The 20,836-nt window shown below is 37.6% G+C and overlaps 1 protein-coding gene across 1 annotated transcript in view; it reads left to right on the top strand.

The window, feature by feature from the left end:
* RYR2 (ryanodine receptor 2) overlaps window positions 1-20,836 on the top strand; it is an 849,571-nt gene that overhangs the window by 662,168 nt on the left and 166,567 nt on the right. The window contains exons 61-63 of the mRNA XM_081569302.1: window positions 4,554-4,618; window positions 7,033-7,154; window positions 14,517-14,566. Coding sequence (XP_081425428.1) covers window positions 4,554-4,618; window positions 7,033-7,154; window positions 14,517-14,566 — 237 coding nt within the window. The remainder of the gene's footprint in view (window positions 1-4,553; window positions 4,619-7,032; window positions 7,155-14,516; window positions 14,567-20,836) is intronic.

Below are 20,836 nucleotides of genomic sequence, written 5' to 3'. Positions count from 1 at the left end.
ACTCTTAATTTAAATCGTAGATTTGGAACAGATCATCAAGACAGCCTCCTCTCACGTCTCTTATTTTGTGTTTGTCCTCAGCATTGTTGAATTAAAATTTAAGTTATTAATGACTTACCTTCATGTCAGATCCTCTTCCAGCCACTGTTTGGTATTAAAGAGTAGAGTTTTGTCCTTTTTGAAAAACTGTGTGCTCTGCTGGTGGTGATCTTATTTTCTTGTCCACTTTTAAGGTTGTATTTCTGTTTTTATTTTGGTTTTTTTAACCCACATTCTTTCAGTTTTCAGCCCCTTTCCTTGGGACCAGTAGTCCTAGGTCTCATAGCAATACATCAGCAAAAGATCCCTCCTAACCAGGGGCTCTTTTTGCTACTGTCATCTTAGGATTTATGCTTAGTTTTCAGCACAGCATCAGATTAAAGTTTATAGAAATTTGAGCTCTGATATTTTCTTGTTCCTGAGTCCCTGGATCCCATATGTGAATAGAGATATTCTGTTTGAGCATCAGTCTCGTAGAGAACCTTCCGCTCTTTCAACCTGCCTCCTTATCTACAGTACAAATGCTATATTTTGATCTCTTAACCAACTTTTTCATAAAGACCAATTACATAAACTAATCCATAATATGCAATCTCTTTGTATGTCATCCATCAGTATTTTATAAAAATATGGTAGTCATCCTGACTAATAGCCAAACTACTCTGAATGATATTTCACCAAAGAACAAGTATGAGGCCATGGTGAATTTTTGAAGCTTTTCTGCACAAACTTAAATGTTGACGTTTCTAATCCACATTTAAGAGTATATGAATGAACAGCAACTCTGGCATCTAGCCTTCTTTTTGACAAGAGAAAGGATAAGAGGGGAAAAAAGTGATCATTTGGAGAAGGGAACAAGAAAAACAAACTTTTCTTTTGCCTCCCTATGGATAAAAGAAACAGAACTTTGAAGAATGAAATTTGTTTAGGCTTTCAGTTCAGTTCAGTCGCTCAGTCGTGTCCGACTCTCTGCGACCCCATGAATTGCAGCACGCCAGGCCTCTCTGTCCATCACCAACTCCCGGAGTCTACCTAAAGTTTAGGCTTTAGTCATACTATATTCAAGTTTCTCACTAAACCTCCTAGGACAGTGTTTCTGTATAAGAAGTGGTGAGAAGCTTACTACAGGGCAAGTTCACCTACTTCACACATTTCTTTTTTTCTATAAGAGAAGGTCTTATAAACACAATTCTGGGGAGAAATAAGGTTAGATTAGTATAGAGCCCAACAAAATTAGCTTTTTGTTTGTTGGTTGGTTTTTTACAATTGCTGATGTTAGCTGTTCCTTTTTCAGGTGACTGCAAAGCAAGTTATGTATAAGAACTCTGTTAGAGGATCAGACAGAGTTGAGATTCTCTGTACAGTCATGTATTTTTGTTTTCCACTGTTACTAAAATGCCAAAATTTTATGATACCTTCTTTTATTTTTTGGGCTCCAAAATCACTGCTGATGGTGATTGCAGCCATGAAATTAAAAGGCACTTACTCCTTGGAAGGAAGGTTATGGCCAACCTAGATAGCATATTTAAAAGCAGAGACATTACTTTGCCAACAAAATTCCATCTAGTCAAGGCTATGGTTTTTCCAGTGGTCATGTATGGATGTGAGAGTTGGACGGTGAAGAAAGCTGAGCGCCGCAGAATTGATGCTTTTGAACTGTGGTGTTGGAGAATACTCTTGAGAGTCCCTTGGACTGCAAGGAGATCCAATCAATCCATCCTAAAGGAGATCAATCCTGGGTGTTCATTGGAAGGACTGATGTTGAAGCTGAAACTCCAATACTTTGGCCACCTCATGCGAAGAGTTGACTCATTGGAAAAGACCCTAATGCTGGGTAGGATTGGAGGCAGGAGGAGAAGGGGACGACAGAGGATGAGATGGTTGGATGGCATCACTGACTTGATGGACATGGATTTGGGTAGACTCCGGGAGTTGGTGATGGACAGAGAGGCCTGGCGTGCTGCAATTCATGGGATCACAAAGAGTCAGACACGACTGAGCGACTGAACTGAACTGAACTTTTATTTTTCAATTTATTGCCTTTGCAACTCATCTTTAATATAGTCATTCTTAAACATAGACTCATGGTACCAATAAGAATATCCATGTGCCTTTTCTAATTTTTGTGCTATATCATAGATCATACTCTCTCCAAATCTTTTCACAGTTTCTACATAAGCATTTTTATTAAAACGTGTAATTAATGGAAAAATATTTCCTATTTAATGCTTTGAAATATGGTGAGATTTAGATCGGTACAAAATTCTGTCTGAATAATATTTATTTGAGAAACTCCTTAGGTAGATCCAGCCATTGTGCAAATGTTTGAGAGAGATTTAGTGCCAGTTCAGTTCAGTTCAGTCGCTCAGTTGTGTCTGACTCTTTGCAACCCCATGAACCGCAGCACGCCAGGCCTCCCTGTCCATCACTAACTCCCAAAGTCCACACAAACCCATGTCCATCCAGTTGGTGATGCCATCCAGCCATTTCATCCTCTGTTGTCTCCTTCTCCTCCTGCCCTCGATGTTTCCCAGCATCAGGGTCTTTTCCAGTGAGTCAGCTCTTCACATCAGGTGGCCAAAGTATTGGAGTTTCAGCTTTAACATCAGTCCTTCCAATGAACACCCAGGACTGATCTCTTTTAGGATGGACTGGTTGGATCTCCTTGCAGTTCAAGGAACTCTCAAGAGTCTTCTCCAACACCACAGTTCGAAAGCATCAATTCTTCGGCACTCAGCTTTTTTTATAGTCCACATCTCACATCCCTACATGACCACTGGAAAAACCATAGCCTTGACTAGATGGACCTTTGCTGGCAAAGTAATGTCTCTGGTTTTTAATATGCTGTCTAGGTTGGTCATAACTTTTCTTCCAAGGAGTAAGCATCTTTTAATTTCATGACTGCAGTCACCATCTGCAGTGATTTTGGAGCCCAGAAAAATAAAGTCTGACACTGTTTCCACTGTTTCCCCATCTATCTGCCATGAAGTGATGGGACCAGATGCCATGATCTTAGTTTTCTGAACGTTGAGCTTTAAGCCAACTTTTTCACTCTCCTCATTCACTTTTATCAAGAGGCTCTTTAGTTCTTCTTCACTTTCTGCCATAAGGGTGGTGTCATCTGCATATCTGAGGTGATTGATATTTCTCCCGGCAATCTTGATTCCAGCTTGTGCTTCCTCCAGCCCAGCGTTTCTCATGATGTACTCTGCATATAAGTTAAATAAGCAGGGTGACAATATACAGCCTTGATGTACTCCTTTTCCTATTTGGAACCAGTCTGTTGTTCCATGTCCAGTTCTAACTGTTGCTTCCTGACCTGCATACAGGTTTCTCAAGAGGCAGGTCAGGTGGTCTGGTATTCCCATCTCTTTCAGAATTTTCCACAGTTTATTGTGATCCACACAGTCAAAGTCTTTGGCATAGTCAATGAAGCAGTTGATTTAAAAAATGAAATTCGTAAATGTTAAAAAGACATAATTTTCTTTTACTTATTCATGGAAAGATCATTGTCTCATTTTACAAAATATCACCTAGGTTATCTAAAACTTATGCCAAATTTGTGTCTTTAAAAATTTAAAAGCCTATTTCCAATTTTTTTTATTTCTGTTTGCAAAATAACTTTTTCAAGGAAAAGTCAGTTTGATTCTTATAAAATATGGAAGCTCTGCTTACAAATTTTACTAAAACCTTCTATCCAGTTCTGAAATTCTTAGCTCTCCAATCTTTTCTGCATATCGTCGTGATTATTATAGTTTATTACTACCTCTTCAGTATGCATGAAATCTCTTTTGTATGCATGAGGGAATGAGGAAAGGCCACCTTTTAAGCTAAATGCATTAGGTCAATCAGTTCTTAACCTTGAACTCATTTTCTATACCATGGGGAAACTTTGGAGATTTTTGCTTTGCTTATGGAGATTATCTTTTGACATTGGTGAGCTTCTTTGTTCTTTAGGAGAATGTTAATTTTCCAACCTAGTATTATAACTGTAGTCCTCCCCCTCACCACAGGCACTGGCTTCCTGCAATTTTTCCATTGGTATATTAATATTAATAGCTTTAGCTTTGTCACACCAAGAAGTAACTATCTTTATTGGAGACTAGTGTTAAAATCTAATGAATTTTGTTTACTTATTTTCTACTCACTTTTCTTACCCCTGTGAGCTTCTTTCTCACTGAAAGAAAATGTGGGATTTTATGGCTAAAAATGTGGACTGTTTACTTTATCCCAGTCTTCTCAGTACATGTTAATAAGATCTCAGAGGTACATCAGAAGTTTGTGATTGTAACCACATGTGTGGGCTGTCTCAAAAGCTTTTTTATTTTGACTTGGGTATATTTTTCATCTTTTTTTTTTTCATTAACGACACTGCTGAGGTTAACCTTTCTCTCTTTGTGTTCAGTTTAGGAGGGTAACACATTTAGCAGTGTGTGCTAAACTTTGTGTTTTGGGTGAATATTTTGCAGTGTTTGAAGTGCAACATGTACCTAAAAAACTCTTCATGTCTACAGATGGTGGCAGCAGAAGCAAAGGAGAACATTTCCCTTACGAACAAGAAATCAAGTTCTTTGCTAAAGTACAGTATACAATCTGTTTTGTTTTTCCTTCAATATGTTTGTTTACCAAATATACTCTTTAGATGGTTGCCTCTTTGCAGAATGCACTTGTCTACAAATATGAATTCTCCTCTAAGTAAATATTCTGTGGCACGAAAATAACTGCATGAATCATGTGGGATAAATTTGCTCCCAGCATCTTTGGTCATACTTAAAATAACTTGTTCTGCTCTCCATACGGTATTCCTCAAATGACTTTGTTCTCTATGAAGTCTGACTCAAAGTTCTCTTTTTGTGGCTTCATCATATGACATAAAGGAGAAATAGCTACTTCCTAACGTTTGAATATTGTTCTGATTTTAAAATTTTAGATGCATATTTCTTCATTAAAGAGGAAAAGCCTGAGTTAATTTGTCAATGGTTTTGTTATCACCTGTACTATAGAATCTTTATTGTGGAACCTGAGTCCTATTCAGAAAAGGAAAACTGACGCTCAGACAGGATCAGTTGTTCATAGTTAAGAGTATACCCAATCACTTTTATTTATTCCACTTGATATGAATTCAGCAAAACTTTGCTCTGGGTCTGAAACATTCCTGACTTCCTTTCAGCCAGTACAGGAAAGAGATGAAGAGTTGCAGAGTGTCCACGTTGGGTCCATTCACTTACTCAGTGTTTACTGTATGTCTGGTCTGTGTCGCGCCTTAGCCTACAAGGATGTAGATTCATTGTCACAAAGACAGAATTCCCTTGGGAAGCTTTCCTATTTACAACACGTTTTAGTTAACCTGAAGACCTGATTATGTCTGTCAGGTTCTTTTCAAAGTACTTGCATGTGGCAATTATAGGTCATTTGTAAAATGGCATGCTATTTTGATTGATTAATATTTGGCTTCTATTATGTTTTCAGAATTGTATTCTTTATTATAAGAGAAATTTCTCCTATCTTTTCTTTCCATTCAGTATAGCACCCAAAGTCTGTGTCAATCATCTGAAGTTTGTCTTAGGCTGCACATTGCTAGGTATCTGTTCTACTAGGGTGTAATCCTCCTTGATAACCAATGATCAGAAGTGCTGTATTCATGACCTCTAATCATACATTTAGAATACATTCTTGTATTCCATTGCCAGTGTGCTCAGCACTCCTAGTGATTTTGTTTGCAGATGCCTAATGAGGCTTAATTTCTACTCACTCTGTGATTCATTCATTCACATACTTATTGAGTACCTATTATATGTCAATCGCTAAGTTCAGGCAATGTCACAATTTTCTAGGCAGATCACTGGAAACTTGTGTATTCCTATTATTAAAAAATAATAAATATATTATTTAAAATATACCATGTAGGAAAAAACTGGATTTGGACTAGGGTCTAAATACTGATAATGCCTGTTATTATCACATTTTCCATTTATTTATTCAATTCAATGAATATATATCTAGTGCTTGCTACAGGCTTGCAGCAAAGTCCTAGGCACAAGTGAGTTAATGATAAATGATACAGAGCAAGCAGGAGTCATAGAGGCCAAGAGAGAGTTTTAAACGCAAAAATGTTTTTATCTCTCGTGCACCTTATAGACTCTTAGGGAGACAGACTACTCCAAAATCACACAAATAAAATATAAAATTGCAAATGATGTTAGAAGACCAGAGGATATGGGGAGTTTATGTCGTTGATAGGCCGGCAAAGGCTTATCTGATGAAGCGCTGCTGTGCTGAGGCCTGCAGGAGGGGTGGAATGACTAGGTTATGGGGTGTGGGGAGGACATTTCAGACAGAAGGCATGGCATGTACACAGCCTGTGGATGGGGGAGGGGAAGGAATTGGACAAAGGCCAGCAGGAATAGAGTGCAGAATTGAGAGGTAGGCTTTGATCAAGGCCAGGGATGAAGAACTTTGTAAGTCGGTAGGTGGCGATGTGACTGAGTAAATCATTCACTTTCTTCATCTCAATTTGTCTTCATCTCCATCTTCAAACTTGAAAAAAGAGTTGATAACACCTACCATACAAAGTGGTCACTGGGATACCTGAAATTATAGCGTGTCAGTTACAGTCCTCATACATAGTAGAGACTCCATAGAAGGTCATTCTTGATTGCCTTTAAATCTTTTGGGCATTGAACTGCAGTGTGTGAAAATATTAAGACTATTTCATTTTGAGGAAGTATTGAGACTAATTTCAAACCACTGAAAATTCAATGTGTTTTTCATATTTACACCCCCCCACCCAGCCTACCCCTGCACCGCCCCCACCACACACACGGACTGGAGAGAGCAGAGAGGGATACTCTGAAATGGTGCTGACTGGCATGGCTGTGAATGTTGGGGACTCATTGCATGTGAACAGAGCTCTGACTGCACCAAAGACTCAGCACTCATTGGTCCCTCAGAAGATTCCACTATGTAGATCTGTTTTCTTTTCCTTTCTTTCAGGTCGTTCTTCCTTTAATTGATCAGTATTTCAAAAACCACCGTTTATACTTCTTATCTGCAGCAAGCAGACCTCTCTGTTCTGGAGGACATGCATCAAACAAAGAGAAAGAAATGGTGACTAGGTAAACAGCTATAAAAATAAAGACTATTGTTGAAGTGTATTTGCATTTGAGAAAGAGTATCTCAGGATCTTGAAGTAGGAGCATGCAGAGTGTTTACCCATCTTCCTTGGCCCGTGGGAATCAAATACTACAAGGATGATGGTTTGGGCATGTGTTCTAGGTATTGAATTTTCTTATATTTTACTGCTAAATATAATACTGAGTTGAGGGAATAAAATACACGGTTCAGAATCCACAAGTAGAGGCTAGAGATACATCAGTATATTAGTATTTTTGAAAATGATGCTCTTAACATTGGTTTCATTAAATTTTTTTCAAATCTAATATTTTTGCCAGCCTATATTTTTCAGGAGTGCAAAATCTCATTTACAGTAATTATAATTTTAAATTAAAAAAATTTTGACCAATCCTGGAATAAAATGATGTAAACATATATCCTTTCTGAGATTTTCCACTCACACCACTCAGCAGTGCTTTCTCATTTATGTTTAAACCTAAGTATTCTTTAGATTTGTGATTCTTCTGGCAATTACAAGTCTGAGTCCTCAAAATTCTGCCAGAAGTTAGGATGCATGAGAATCATTTCCTGAGAAAGTCTGCTTCTGTATTACATTGCTCAGGAGTCTATACCAAGCTTTTAGATTGTATTGAAAAAAAATTTCTGTGAAAATGAGTACCCTGTATAAAGGAGAATACAGGGTTTCCTTGGACTTCACTTTCTTTTTATCTATCTATTGCTGTTTAGCAAAATTATCACAGGTTTAATGTTTTAAAAGAATATGCATTTATTATCTCATAGTGTCTATGTATCTGTCAGCAGCAGCTTGCTTGGAAAACAAACCTCTTTTTTTTTTTTTTTTTTTTAAGACGTTTTAGAGCAGGTTTAGAGTCATATCATGGACTTGACTTTAATAATATGCTTAATGGCAGTGCAGTATCAGCCTATTGAACAGAATGAGATGAGATTGAATATAGCCTGTCACCAGAGGGTAAAGAATAAATAAGATTCCTTTGTTATATAACACTGGGGGTGGGATTTTAACCTCATCTCTTGAGTTTGTTTATTGTCTGTTTTATCAACCAATAAGTAGCCAGTTATGTGATGTAGGATTGCAACAGCATTAAAAATGTTTCCAAATTTCTTCAAATAATAAGGTTCTTGTGAAGCTGATAAAGATAACAGAGAATCCATCCTGGTGGCTTACTTTGTTTTTGCTTACTTTGTTTCCACCAACTGTGTTACCAGAAGAAAAGGGAAGGAAGAACTATTTTCCAAGATGCAAATTTCATCCCTTGCCCACTTGGGCCTGGCCTTCTTTCCATCTTCTCTGGGAGAGAGAGGGGCCCTTCCCACCTCATTTCATGCATGCACTCATCCACATCGCTGGCCCCATGTCCCCTTGTCCCACTGTGGACAGTTGAGTGCACACAGTCGCTGGAAAAACGCCAGTGCACCAAGTTCCCCTTAAACACTGAAACCAAGGCAACTGCACAGTCACCTAGTCTTCTACGGCCAGTTAGCCTTTTGTAACAGAAACTTTGTTCTTACAGGTGGTGTTAGTTTAATGACTTTCAATTACATAAATCAAAACAATATAATTAGAGAATCTAGGGGGAAAATAAAAAAAAAAATGTGTGAATTCTGCTCTTCCCTCCCCTTTTGTGTTTTGTTATTGCCATTTCAGTTTTAGTCTTACTCTGAGAATAATTCACTAACTGTAGAAGTAACTAATTTTCCTTTACCAAATATATCCTTCATAGAATAACTCAGAAGAACATCATGAGTCTGTGCTAGCCTCCATTGATGTAGTTTGGGGCCCTTATAGTCATACTTCCCCAGTTTTTAATGATTTCATCTTCAAATTTTTCTTCACCTCTTGGAAAGAGGATTGATAAGTTTTACTTCTCCAATGAGCACTTCCAAAAGGAATATATGCCATTAAAATTCCAACACACAGAAATGAGAGATGTAATAGGAAAAGTAACTGATTTCTTCACAGTACTTTTGTGCCAAACATAGGTTGAACTTAAGCTCAGAGAGAGAAAATATCAGAGCTGAAAAATGAATAAGGTGAATGAATAAGTAATAAAGTATTACTTTAGTGAATAAAATAAGTAAAAAAAAAAAAGAAAGAAAAAAAATAATAAAATAGATTTAAAAAAACTGACCCTGCTACTGTGAACAAACAAGCATAGCTTCATACCCACAATGAGCATTGCCATGATTTAATAGCTGTGTGTAGCAGTAGTTGGGTGGGTCTAAGTTAACTTTTCCACATTTAAAACCAAGTTGTTCCCATTAGTTGTTTGAATACCTTCTGGCACTAGAAATTATATATCAAGCATTTCTTGCTCTGCTATCCACAAAGATGTGTTAGACGAGAGTCTCCGTACTTCAGGGATGTACATGGCAGTGGCTAAGTATATGGGAATACATATATATACTTCTAATAGCAGAAAGCCAAGCAGTGCTATGGGATTCCAAATAAAGTGAGACTCCTTTGGATAGGTATGGATGGGCTTAGAGATGTATGGAAGTCATGACAGTCAAAGGTGATCTTAAAAAATATGCAGATCAGAGATTAAGAAAGGGGGCTATTTTCTAGAAAACAACATAAAGAGTAGAACCTGGGTCATTTAAGGGAAATATAGGTTATATAGATTCCTTATGGAACTGTAATTGATAGTAACTGCCAGAATAAAATTTCATTTTGCTTTTTAAAAAAACATTTTTTAAACAATTCATGAGCACTAAGAAGCCATTAATGCTTTTTAAATAGAAGAATTGAGAACAGCCTGGCAGCAAAAGTGGAATTGATAAGCGTAGCATGGCTAAGAGACCACAACAGCCATTCAGATCTATGACAGGGATGCAGGTTGTTGTAACAGAAGTGATGCCTCCAGTAGGTGATGCTACCCTTGGGTTTGTTCAGCAAGTGTTCTGAATGCCCGCTGGGTACAAGATGCTATCCTCGGTCTGAGGATAAACACACAGATATGAGAGCACGGTTCCTAGCTTTAATGGACTTAGAAGTAGAGCTGAGTAGACACATACATATAGAGCTAGGCCGTGTACTACGTTGTGATGAGTGTCAATGGAGCCATATATAAAGTGCTGGGAATGCAGAGGAGACATTAATGCAGAAAGAGGCTGGGTGTGAGAAACACAGAAGAAGGAAACCAACGTGCCTCTGTAATGAGTCTTGTGGCAGGAAAACAGGAGAAGGCCAACGTGGGGCTGGAGTTTCTGTGCTGAGTGGTTGGAACACTGCTAGTGTCACTAATGAAAGCAAGATACTTCAGAAGAACTAGTTTTGAGGAAACAATGGAAGCAGTGACAGACTTTTTTGGGGGCTCCAAACGCACTGCAGATGGTGACTGCAGCCATAAAATTCAAAGACACTTGCTCCTTGGAAGAAAAGCTATGACCAACCTTGACAACATATTAAAAAGCAGAGACATTACTTTGCCAACAAAGGTCTGTCTAGTCAAAGCTATGGTTTTTCCAGTAGTCATGTATGAATGTGAGATTTGGACTATAAAGAAAGCTGAGTGCCGAAGAATTGATGCTTTTGAACTGTGGTGTTGGAGAAGACTCTTGAGAGTCTCTTGGACTTCAAGGAGATCTAACCAGTCCATCCTAAAGGAAATCAGTCCTTAATATTCATTGGAAGGACTGATGCTGAAACTGAAACTCCAATACTTTGGCCATCTGATGCAAAAAGCTGACTCATTTGAAAAGACCCTGGTGTTGGGAAAGATTGAAGGCAGGAGAAGAAGGGGACGACAGAGGATGAGATGGTTGGATGGCATCACCGACTCTATGGACATGAGTTTGAATAAGCTCCAGAAGTTGGTGATGGACAGGGAGGCCTGGCGTGCTGCAGTCCATGGGGTCGCAAAGAGTTGGACATGACTGAGCGACTGAACTGACTGAACTGAGGTGGTGCTAGTGGTAAGGACCCTGCCTGCCAAAGGAGATGTAAGAGGGATGGGTTCAATCCCTGGGTGGGGAAGATCCCTTGGAGAAGGAAATGGCAACCCACTCCAGTATTCTTGCCTGGAGAATCTCATGGACTGAGGAGCCTGTTGGGCTTCAGTCAATGGGGTCACAACGAGTTGGACATGAATGAAGCAACTTAGCACAGCACGACACAATTTTGAGAAGAGGTTGAATTTGGTTAAACCGGTGTTTCTGGAAGAAGAAGTAAGTGCTAACAGGTCATTTTAGCTGGAAGTGTACAGAAGGAAGTGAGAAATAGGTATTTGGTATTGGAGAGATCAGGGCAAGAAATGATGTATTTGGGGACAATCTATACCCATCTAATGCTTGAAGCTTGAAAAGAAAGAGGAAGCCAAGGGAGAAGCGGGGAGAAGCTGAAAGGGCTGAACACCAAAACTCGGAGAATTGTTAACACTTGGAGGGTTTTCAGAAGTGGGTATTTGAAGAACAGAGACAACAATTCATTAGCAAGGAAGTGGGAAATAATACTATAAAACAGAAACCAGAGTTTCACAGATGTGAGTAGTTAATGATGCCGAGTACTGTGGAGAGCTCTGCAGGACGGAGACTGAAAAAGAGATTATTAGATGAACTATTTGGAGGGTATTGAGAACTTCAAGGAGAAGCCATGAGGGGTGGAAAGGACACTCACAAGGCAGAGAGTCAGGCAAGAAGCTGCAGATGCATTTTGAATTCTTAAGTATGTTAGTAGTGAAGGGTATAGGGAAAGAGTAACAGGATTATGGAAAGTACTTTAAAGAAACTATAGGTTAGCGCTGATAATAGTCAGACCTAGAGTTTACACGAGAACTACACCCTGAAAGGGGATAGCACAGAAAGGGAGAGACATGATTTGTCTATTTTGAGTACCTTGCTTTCCATTGGGTTTACCAAAAAGTTCATTCAGGTTTTCCCATCTATATGATGTGTCCTGAAAAATTGGAATGAACTTTTTGGCCAACCCAACATATATCTGTAGGTCTCTCTGGTGACACATCTGTTACTAATTAGGAATAGCTATGGTTAGGAATAGCTATGGTTAGGAATGGAGGAGGGCATGGCAACCCACTCCAGTGTTCTTGCCTGGAGAATCCCCATGGACAGAGGAGCCTGGCAGACTTCAGTCCACGGGGTTGCAAAGTGTTGGACACGACTGAGCGGCTAACAACAGCACATGGTTAGGAAACAGCTGATATCATAAGAAGTCATTTTTCTCTGACAGATTCTCAGACATAAATGTGATCCAATGGGATGGGATACAGAGCAATTCTGTTTCCAATCATCACAAAACATCCCAGGTTTAGATTAATCAGGTTACAACATAATCTGCGTATTACAAATCCAACATCATCTCAGAATGTTTCACCCTAATACTAGAGAAGGTAAGAGGTAAAAGATACCGCTTAAAATAGAGTAGTTTCCAGTAATCCAAAATGTATGCAATTCTAAGATGTAAACACTCTTCAGATGGAGACATATCCTTATGGGTTGTTTTTTTTTTTTGGCCTTGCGACTTGGCATATAGGGCCTTAGTTCCCCAACTAGGGATCAGACCCATGCCTCCTACAGTGGAAGCTTGGAGTCTTAACCACTGGACCACAAGAGAAGCCCCAGGGACAGATCCTTATTGACTTAACACAGAGAAAGCTCAGTGAATGAGGATACCTGGAGAAAGGTGCTTTTGTTTTATTGTCTTCGTTCATTTCAGTTAGAGCCTAAAGATAGATAATGCAGCTCAGTGGACTAAGGCTGTATCTTGTGTCTAATGTCTACTTGACAAGATCATTGTTTGAAAAAAAAATGAGCACTGATAAGAGATTTCCTAAGACTTCAAAGTCATTTAAGCACTTGTGGATGAATATTTTCTTGGAAAAGCTACCTTATGCCCTATATAATTACTTTTCACCAATAAATTATATTACATTGTTACTGAAGTGAGAAATAATGGGCAAAACTTACTGTGAAAGTGGTCAACATCAAAAAGGTGATTCTGTCTCCTTTTTCCCATTCTGCCGTGAGCAGTAACCAGCACTGTATTCCATGGCATAGTCTATATCCCCAGTACTGAGCGTGTTTATCTGTACCCTGGTAGTGATGGCAAAGATGGCAAGAGAGGACAAGGCTGTCAGAACATAGCTGTTACCATGACTGAAAAAATCAGGCTGAATATAGGTGGTGCTATACAAGTGGATTTTCAAAATTGGAGCTTTGGTAAGTTCTAACTGTGGAACTCCTGTGCTGTCTAAGAGTTCAAAAGAGTATGGATATATGTGAAAATAATGTCAGGTATAAGAGGCATGATAGATATTTGCAAATGGCCCCTGGCTGGGAGGGGACTTCTGTGAGCTTGGGTTGGGAGTGGTAAAGGAGCACCAGGTGTTAGAAAAGGCTTCTTGGAGTAAACATGTCCTGAGCTGAATCCTGAGGGATGTTTAGAAGGGGTTGTAACATGGAAGTGAGATGTTCTTGAAAATAGGACCCAACAAGAAATTCACCAGACTTCCTGGTGACAGACAAGACAGGACAAGACCGGGTACTGCCCAGATTCTGGGTTCTGATGTGAGCATTAGTGCACAGCAATGCCATCATGCTGAGTGCTGGGCACCCTTATTTGGAGTCTTCTGTTGGTGAGCGCCAGGAAGGGCACAAAGACCTGGGAACTCACTCTAGAGGAGATATATTTTTGACTCATGCATTAGCATTCAAAGTCCTGTAAGTTATAACAGCTGTAATGTTTTTCTTTGAGTGATTATAAATTGTTTAAATTCTCTTTCTAGTTCACTGTGTGAAATTCACTGGATACTTTGGTATATGTGTATGGGGTAATGGTCAAGGTCTAGGAGAAGGAAAGTTCAAATGAGAAAACATACAAAAAGTAGCATTTTGTGTACAAAGCAGCATACTTCCATTGTTAAATAATGTCCATAACAACAACAACAACAAAATTCTAGAATTTCAGTAGTACTTTGGTACAGATGAAATTAAATTTTTTTCCTTATGGTTTTCTGTAATTATATTTTTGTGGGGTTTGTATAGATTGCTTTTATATTAATTAGCTTTGCTTTCAAATTTTTTTTGGTTCCTTTACTTATAATATGTGCTTTTTTAACCGTGTTTGTTAAAGATATGCACTCAAAGACTCTTTATTTAATACCTTTACTCCACATTCTGCTCAGAGAATTGATTCTTTCTGCGTGACATCATGTTGCTTTTTTCCGGCTCATATATCAGCTGTTTATTTTTCTTTTTTTCTTCTTCTTTTTTTTTTGTTTTATTTCGTTTGAATTTAATTTCTCCCTATTTTTTCTACCTTCCCTTCCCCCTTTCCCTTTTCTCTTTTGTTTTTCTTTTGTCTTCAGCCTATTCTGCAAACTTGGAGTTCTTGTCAGGCATAGGATTTCACTATTTGGTAAGGAGACCCTTAAACAAATACTAGCATGGCCATCACTTGGTTTTCTTTGCCATTTTTGCACTGTGTTGTGTGCTGCTATGTTGCATGAATGCATGTTTGCATGGCTGCATGCATGGTCGTCATAGGCCAAGGTAAGGTCCTCAAGGTTGTTTATAAGTAGCATTACCTATAGTAAAATTGAAGACCGTAACTTTGTATACCAGTCCAAAGCACACTTGAAAATCACAAACTTATATTATTAAAGATCAAATGAATGAAAATGGCAGTTTCAACCTTATTTTATTTCAGAGGGGTGAAGCAAAACTGGGCCTCTGAATTTGTGTTTGGTTATCTCTGATAGATTAAATACCCATCCACAGTTTTTAATTGCACTTACTTTTTCAGTGCTCTTGACTACAAATTTGCATGTTGACTGTATTCCAGACATTGGAACTTCATAATAGAGACAGGCCTGGATTTGCCAAAAGCAACTTCTCTGGTACCTCCAAACCCCACAGTAGTCAGTTTTTGTTCATTTCTGAGAATTCATGTAGCTGAAGTTCATGTTCCCAAACACTGCTTTCCAATAGCCGTGCAGGGCAGTCACTCACTTTTCACAGACTCTTCTTGCAGTGGGGCTTTAAGACTATAGCAGTTGGCAGAGTTTATTTTTTACACTTTCCTGCATCTGCTTTCATAAACTGCCAAGGCAGATTTTAGCTCAAGGCTCTCTAGATTTTGAGACAGCGTTGTGGTGACTTCAGTAAGAAGACATTGAGTGTATTTATAGAGATTTATAAGTCCTAGTCCATTCACAAAAAAACCTAAGGCTTATGTTATTTCTATAAAAGCCACAATGGGTAAACTGAGAAATAGGTACATGTACACATTTATATGTGTGTGTATGTATATATATATATATGCAAATAATTTTTACATTCTTTACACTTTTTTGAGAAAAGATAGCTTCTGGATATGACTACTTAATGCTGTATTTGGTTTCTAATATTATATCCAACGTTTGGGTACTCTTAAGATATGGTTCCCATAAATTGCCTAGGTTTTTGCATTAATGTTTCAGTTATCTAAAAGTAGGGGAAATTGCCTTCAGAATGATCTCCAATTGACTGCCTTTTGTTTTGAGTTCTCTTCAACTTAGAAAAACTTCTATGTAAATTATTCAGACAGAACTTTCATGTACTCTTTAACCTTCTCATAATAATTATGTATTCAAAAATTCTCCATCTGTTTTCAGAGAATACTGTCTAATTATATCTACCTCTGATGGGGACCTCATAATACTTTCTGTTGTTTATCTCTAGCTTCTTACATATTTTAACCTCTTGGTTTCCAATGTTACATTTTGTTATAACTTCACTTTTTAAATTTTTTGAGGTATTCCATATATACAGTGAAGTACACAAATCTTAAGAGCAGCATGATGACATAGCTTGCTGGAATTTTACATGTACTTGCCCATTTTCTCACTTCAAGGCATAGAACATTTTCAGCATCCCAGAAGCCTACCTCGTGCCATTTTGCAGTTTATAACCCTCTGCAAAGGAACCATATTTAAACTAACCTATCAGTCTACTAATGTAGACTTTCATTACCATGTATTAATTTTACCTGTTGTTTAATCTCCTTTTTTCTCTTTGAATACATTAAGGGCTCAGTAATGGAAGATAAATGCATACTGTAACTTGTTGCAATAATCAGAGGAGAAAACTGGATTTTAAAACTCATTTCATCTGTGATTCTAGTGTTTCATCTAGGCATTGTATATCATATCCTTTTGCCTTTAAATACAAATATTTTTATTTTTAACAGGGATTTATTGGAGAACTACTGTGTGTCTTTATCTGGAAAGCATATTTTAATGTGCATTTTATTAGTGTCACATTATTTTTTCAAATTTGCTTTGGCATTTGCTTGTAAAACAATACAAATGTCAAGAAGTGTTTATTATTCAACAATAATATAGCCTTGTCAACATGTTAGCATGTTAGGTCTTAGACTTGTAAACTTTACATATTATAGCTATAGCTTGGTTTTAGACATTAACATGATGTCCTGAAGAAAATAATGGACTTTGATCAGAAAACCTGTATGTAAGTCCCCTCTTTGTAACTGAACCAGTTGAATGATCTGGACTTCTCTTGAGCATTATTTATTTATTTTTTTTCATTTTGAAACTAGATTAAAATGACTACTAACTTTAGAGATCTATAAATCTCATATGAGATGATGAATGTTAAAGTGCTTTGTCAACTGTAATCGTACCACTTTCAAGTCTAGGGTATTCTTAGTCTTGTTTGTACGGCTTATATTTAGATGAATCAAATTACATACAGACTAAACTAGGGCAGTTAGCTATTTAAAGTACATGCACCATGAAGCCTTTAAAATCTAAGTATTTGCACATCAAAGCAGAAGTGGTATAATTCAAGTATTTACTTTAAAAAAAAAATAACTTTTATTATCTTTTGGCCATATCATGGAGCATGTGGGATCTTTGTTACCCAACCAGGGATCAACCTGTTCCCCCTGCAGTGAAAGCATGGAGTCTTAACCACTGAACTGTCTGGGAAGTCCCAAGTATTGACCATTTGATGTATCAAAAAAAAAAAAAAATTATACCATTGTGGATTTTCCTAAAGAAAAAGAGACCTAACAGCATATATACAGTGGTCTTTTGTATATGGACATATTAATCTCTTATTTTTTTCTTTCACCCTATCTTTACGTTATTTTTTTCTGTGTTCTGGGAGACACCAACTGATGATCAAAATGTTTTTCCTGTATTTAGTTCAAAAAATTGTTCATGGCCTAACTGAAGAATAAAGTGAGACAGAAGTGAAACTTGAGTTTAACAAAGAAGTACTTGGGCTTGTGTCAAGTAGCAAAAAATATAGAAAAAAATACATTAATCTGAAACATGTCAGGAAGGTGGGATTAGTGATAAGAAGGAAGCATTAAAAAAAACAGGAGACAAAACTCTTGTCCTGATGGTGGTAATTGTGGGGAGCTGAGTTTGATCAGCAATGGAATATTTATTCCCAGGTGGCTGCCAGATTATAATTATATCTCTAAAACTTCATCTCTAGTTCAGAAATTTTTCTGATGTATAAAATGAGGATTCCTCAAATTTAGACTTCTATATTTACTTTATCTTTTACCTACTTTAAAATATTTTCTATGCATTGAAGCACACTAAGAATTAAAGAGATGAATCATGTTTTTGTGCCTCGTATATGCTTTTGAAGGTCTTTAAACCACTTCATTTTATCTTAGAAAAAGGTAGGATTTTAAAAAAGGGGAACAAGCCATATTCCCAGATTAACAGTAGTTCTGGTATACCTGTAAAATACTTTATGGAAAAAATAGTAAGTAAAATAGCATCTATTTTATATATAGAGCTTCCCTGGTGGCTCAGTGGTAAAGAATCCGCCTGCCAATGCAGGAGACATGGTTTCAATCCCTGGGTAGGGAAGATCCCCTGTAGAAGAGAATGGCATTCTACTCCTGTATTCTTTTCTGGGAAATCCCATGGACAGAGGAGCCTGGTGGGCTGCAGTCCATAGGATTGCAAAGAGTTGGACACAATTTAGTGACTAAACAGCAACAGTTTTATATTTAGTCTTCCCTTTTGACTTCTGAAACTCTTGCTAGTAACTATAAGTTGGTGTATTTTGGAACAAATAAGTTCTTGTATTTTGGAAAATCAGTTAGGACTGGCTAAGACCCAGGCAGGTTGACAAGGTATAAGAATCCCATGTGCCATTTTCAGGGACACATTGTTGACTAACGAAATACTGCTTTTAATGCCTCCATTTTCCCTCACTTATGCTAAGTGGAAATTCTGACTGTCTAACTGCCTAATTTTAAGGCAATTAGAGAATACTCAACTTCTACTGTTATAGCCTATTTAAGACTTTCAGTTATTTTTAGAGGAAGTGGAATCGAGTAACCCTAACTCCAACAGGAATAGCAATGGTGACACAGGACTTCTTAACGGCTTTCTTTTTCCATGTGAAAATAAATCAAATGCCTTAATGACATTCATTTTGTGCATTCATTCAGTAAATATTTGCTGTGTGTGAGGCATTCTCTTAGGCTCTGAGGATAAAAAAATGAAGATTTCTTTACCTCTTTACTGCTCCCAATTTAAGCCAATCTACAGGTATCTTTCACCTGTATGCCTCTGAGAACTAACCCTGCTCTCAGAACTCCCTCCTGCCTTTCTAAACTGTGTTCCAAAACCATCATATCCCCCGCCTCCCCTCCAAAAAACAATACAAAGCAAAAAATGATCTCAAAACTGAATACACGCTTGTGTAGCCAGTGGCTTCCCATTTCTCTAGAATTAAGGTCAGAATTCTTGATATAGCCATTTAATCTGGTTAGTGTTTCATAGTCTGCCTCCTGTGTACCCCTCCATCCCTGTTTCCCAGAGAATTCTTGCTTCCTTATGATACCTCAACTTAAGTGGTCTTCTCTCTGCTTCTTGAAAGTGTCATATTCATATCTGCCCAGGCCATTTGCATCATCCCTGATTACTGACTGTAAAGGGATCATATATATGCACCTCTCCAGTCCCTCACATCTATAACAGGATTAACTACCCACCTTTCAGATTTCAACCTAAGTAGTATTCTCTCTGGAAAATCATAGCTGACCTCTCTGATTATACTCTCTCTACTATTATAACATTCTCTTAGCTCTATGTACTTTTCCTGAATCTCCCTGGTGAGTTACTAGATTAACTTCTCTCTCTGGTGCAAAACTCAGCTCTTTGAAGGCTTATTTTTGTATCCTCAGAGACCAGGAAGAAGTCTGGCACATAGTGGCTGTTTTATAAATATCTTATGACAGAATGAATCAACCAACCAGGTCTTACCTTTAAGACTACAGTCTAAAGAATAGATAAGTTAAGTAGATGCTTTTAGCAATGAGCTAAGTGCTATCAGTTTGGAATTTTCTTACATTCACAAATAGCCCAAACTTTACATTTTTTCCCCTTGAGATTAAGAAAAATATAGTATCCACTTATCTCACAATTGATGAGAATCACATTTTTAAAAAATTCTTAAAGCCTTCTACTTAGAACACTTTCATTGAAAAGGAAGTAACACTATAGCTAATGACTCTTAAAACAACAAGATCATTAAACTCTGCTAACAATGATCTGTTCAGTTCAAGTAACTATTCCAGAAGGGAGGCACAAAATAGTTATCATTTAGAGGCTTTGTCAGCTTTCCTGTTTTCCACTGAGTTTTTAACATGTTAGCAAGACAGTTAATTAGCAAGACAGTTAGTCCAGAGAGTCCTAAGATTTACTGGAGAATTTCCAGCTTTGATGACAAACAGGTTTCTAGGAATGCCTGGAGTAAAGCAAGCATTTTGCAGCATGATCAGCATATTTCTTCTCAGCAATATTTCTTCTGGTTGACCTCAATAACCCTAGAACTCAACATTTTCACATCATTAATACAGCTCCAATATTAGCTTCAGGAATATTGGACAAGTATTATCACATGTTTAAATGAAACAACAGGTTTTGTTAAAATACTTGTTTTCTCCCCCTAGGTGAGTGTGACTGATTTAAACGGGTACCGAAATCTTAATATTGTTTTTAAAAGAGTTTTAATAGTAAATAGAGTAATATTGTGAATTCTATCCATTGGTATCTCTCTCTGATTAAAAAATTAGTGGATTAAGTTTATGTTGATTCCTCTGTGACCCCCCCACCCCAAACCCTGTTCATGTATTTAAATGAGTTTTCTTGTATCAGGAGATATTAGGAAATATTACAGTTATCCCTCCATATCCGCAGGCTCTGCATCCATGAATTCAGCCAATCAGGGATCAAAAATACTCGAAAAAAATAATTCCAGAAGGTTCCAAAATGTATTACTTGAATTCACCATACCTCAACAAATTTGTAAATAACTTTTACATTGTATTCTGTATTATTAGTAATCTAGAGATGATTTAATGTATAAAGGAGGATGCATGTAGGTTATATGCAAATACTATGCTATTTTATACAAGGGACTCAAGCATCCTTGTATTTTGGTGTTGGAGGAGGGTCTTGGGACCATCCCCTGCGGATACTGAGGAACGACTGTTAATGTTTCTATTGTCCCTAAAAAGGTTCAGATTGTGTATGTTTTGTTTAATAGGATACATATAATGAAATGAAAGTCATTTGAAGCACTAGGAATCCCTGAGGATAGTGCCTCTGGGAGAACTGAGTATGTCGTTATGCTAAATTTAATGGTTTAA

Source organism: Giraffa tippelskirchi, chromosome 2 (assembly GCF_054371585.1).
Source record: "Giraffa tippelskirchi isolate mGirTip1 chromosome 2, T2T-mGirTip1v1.2.pri, whole genome shotgun sequence".
NCBI lineage: Eukaryota > Metazoa > Chordata > Mammalia > Artiodactyla > Giraffidae > Giraffa > Giraffa tippelskirchi.
This window is presented reverse-complemented; position numbering and strand designations above follow the sequence as displayed.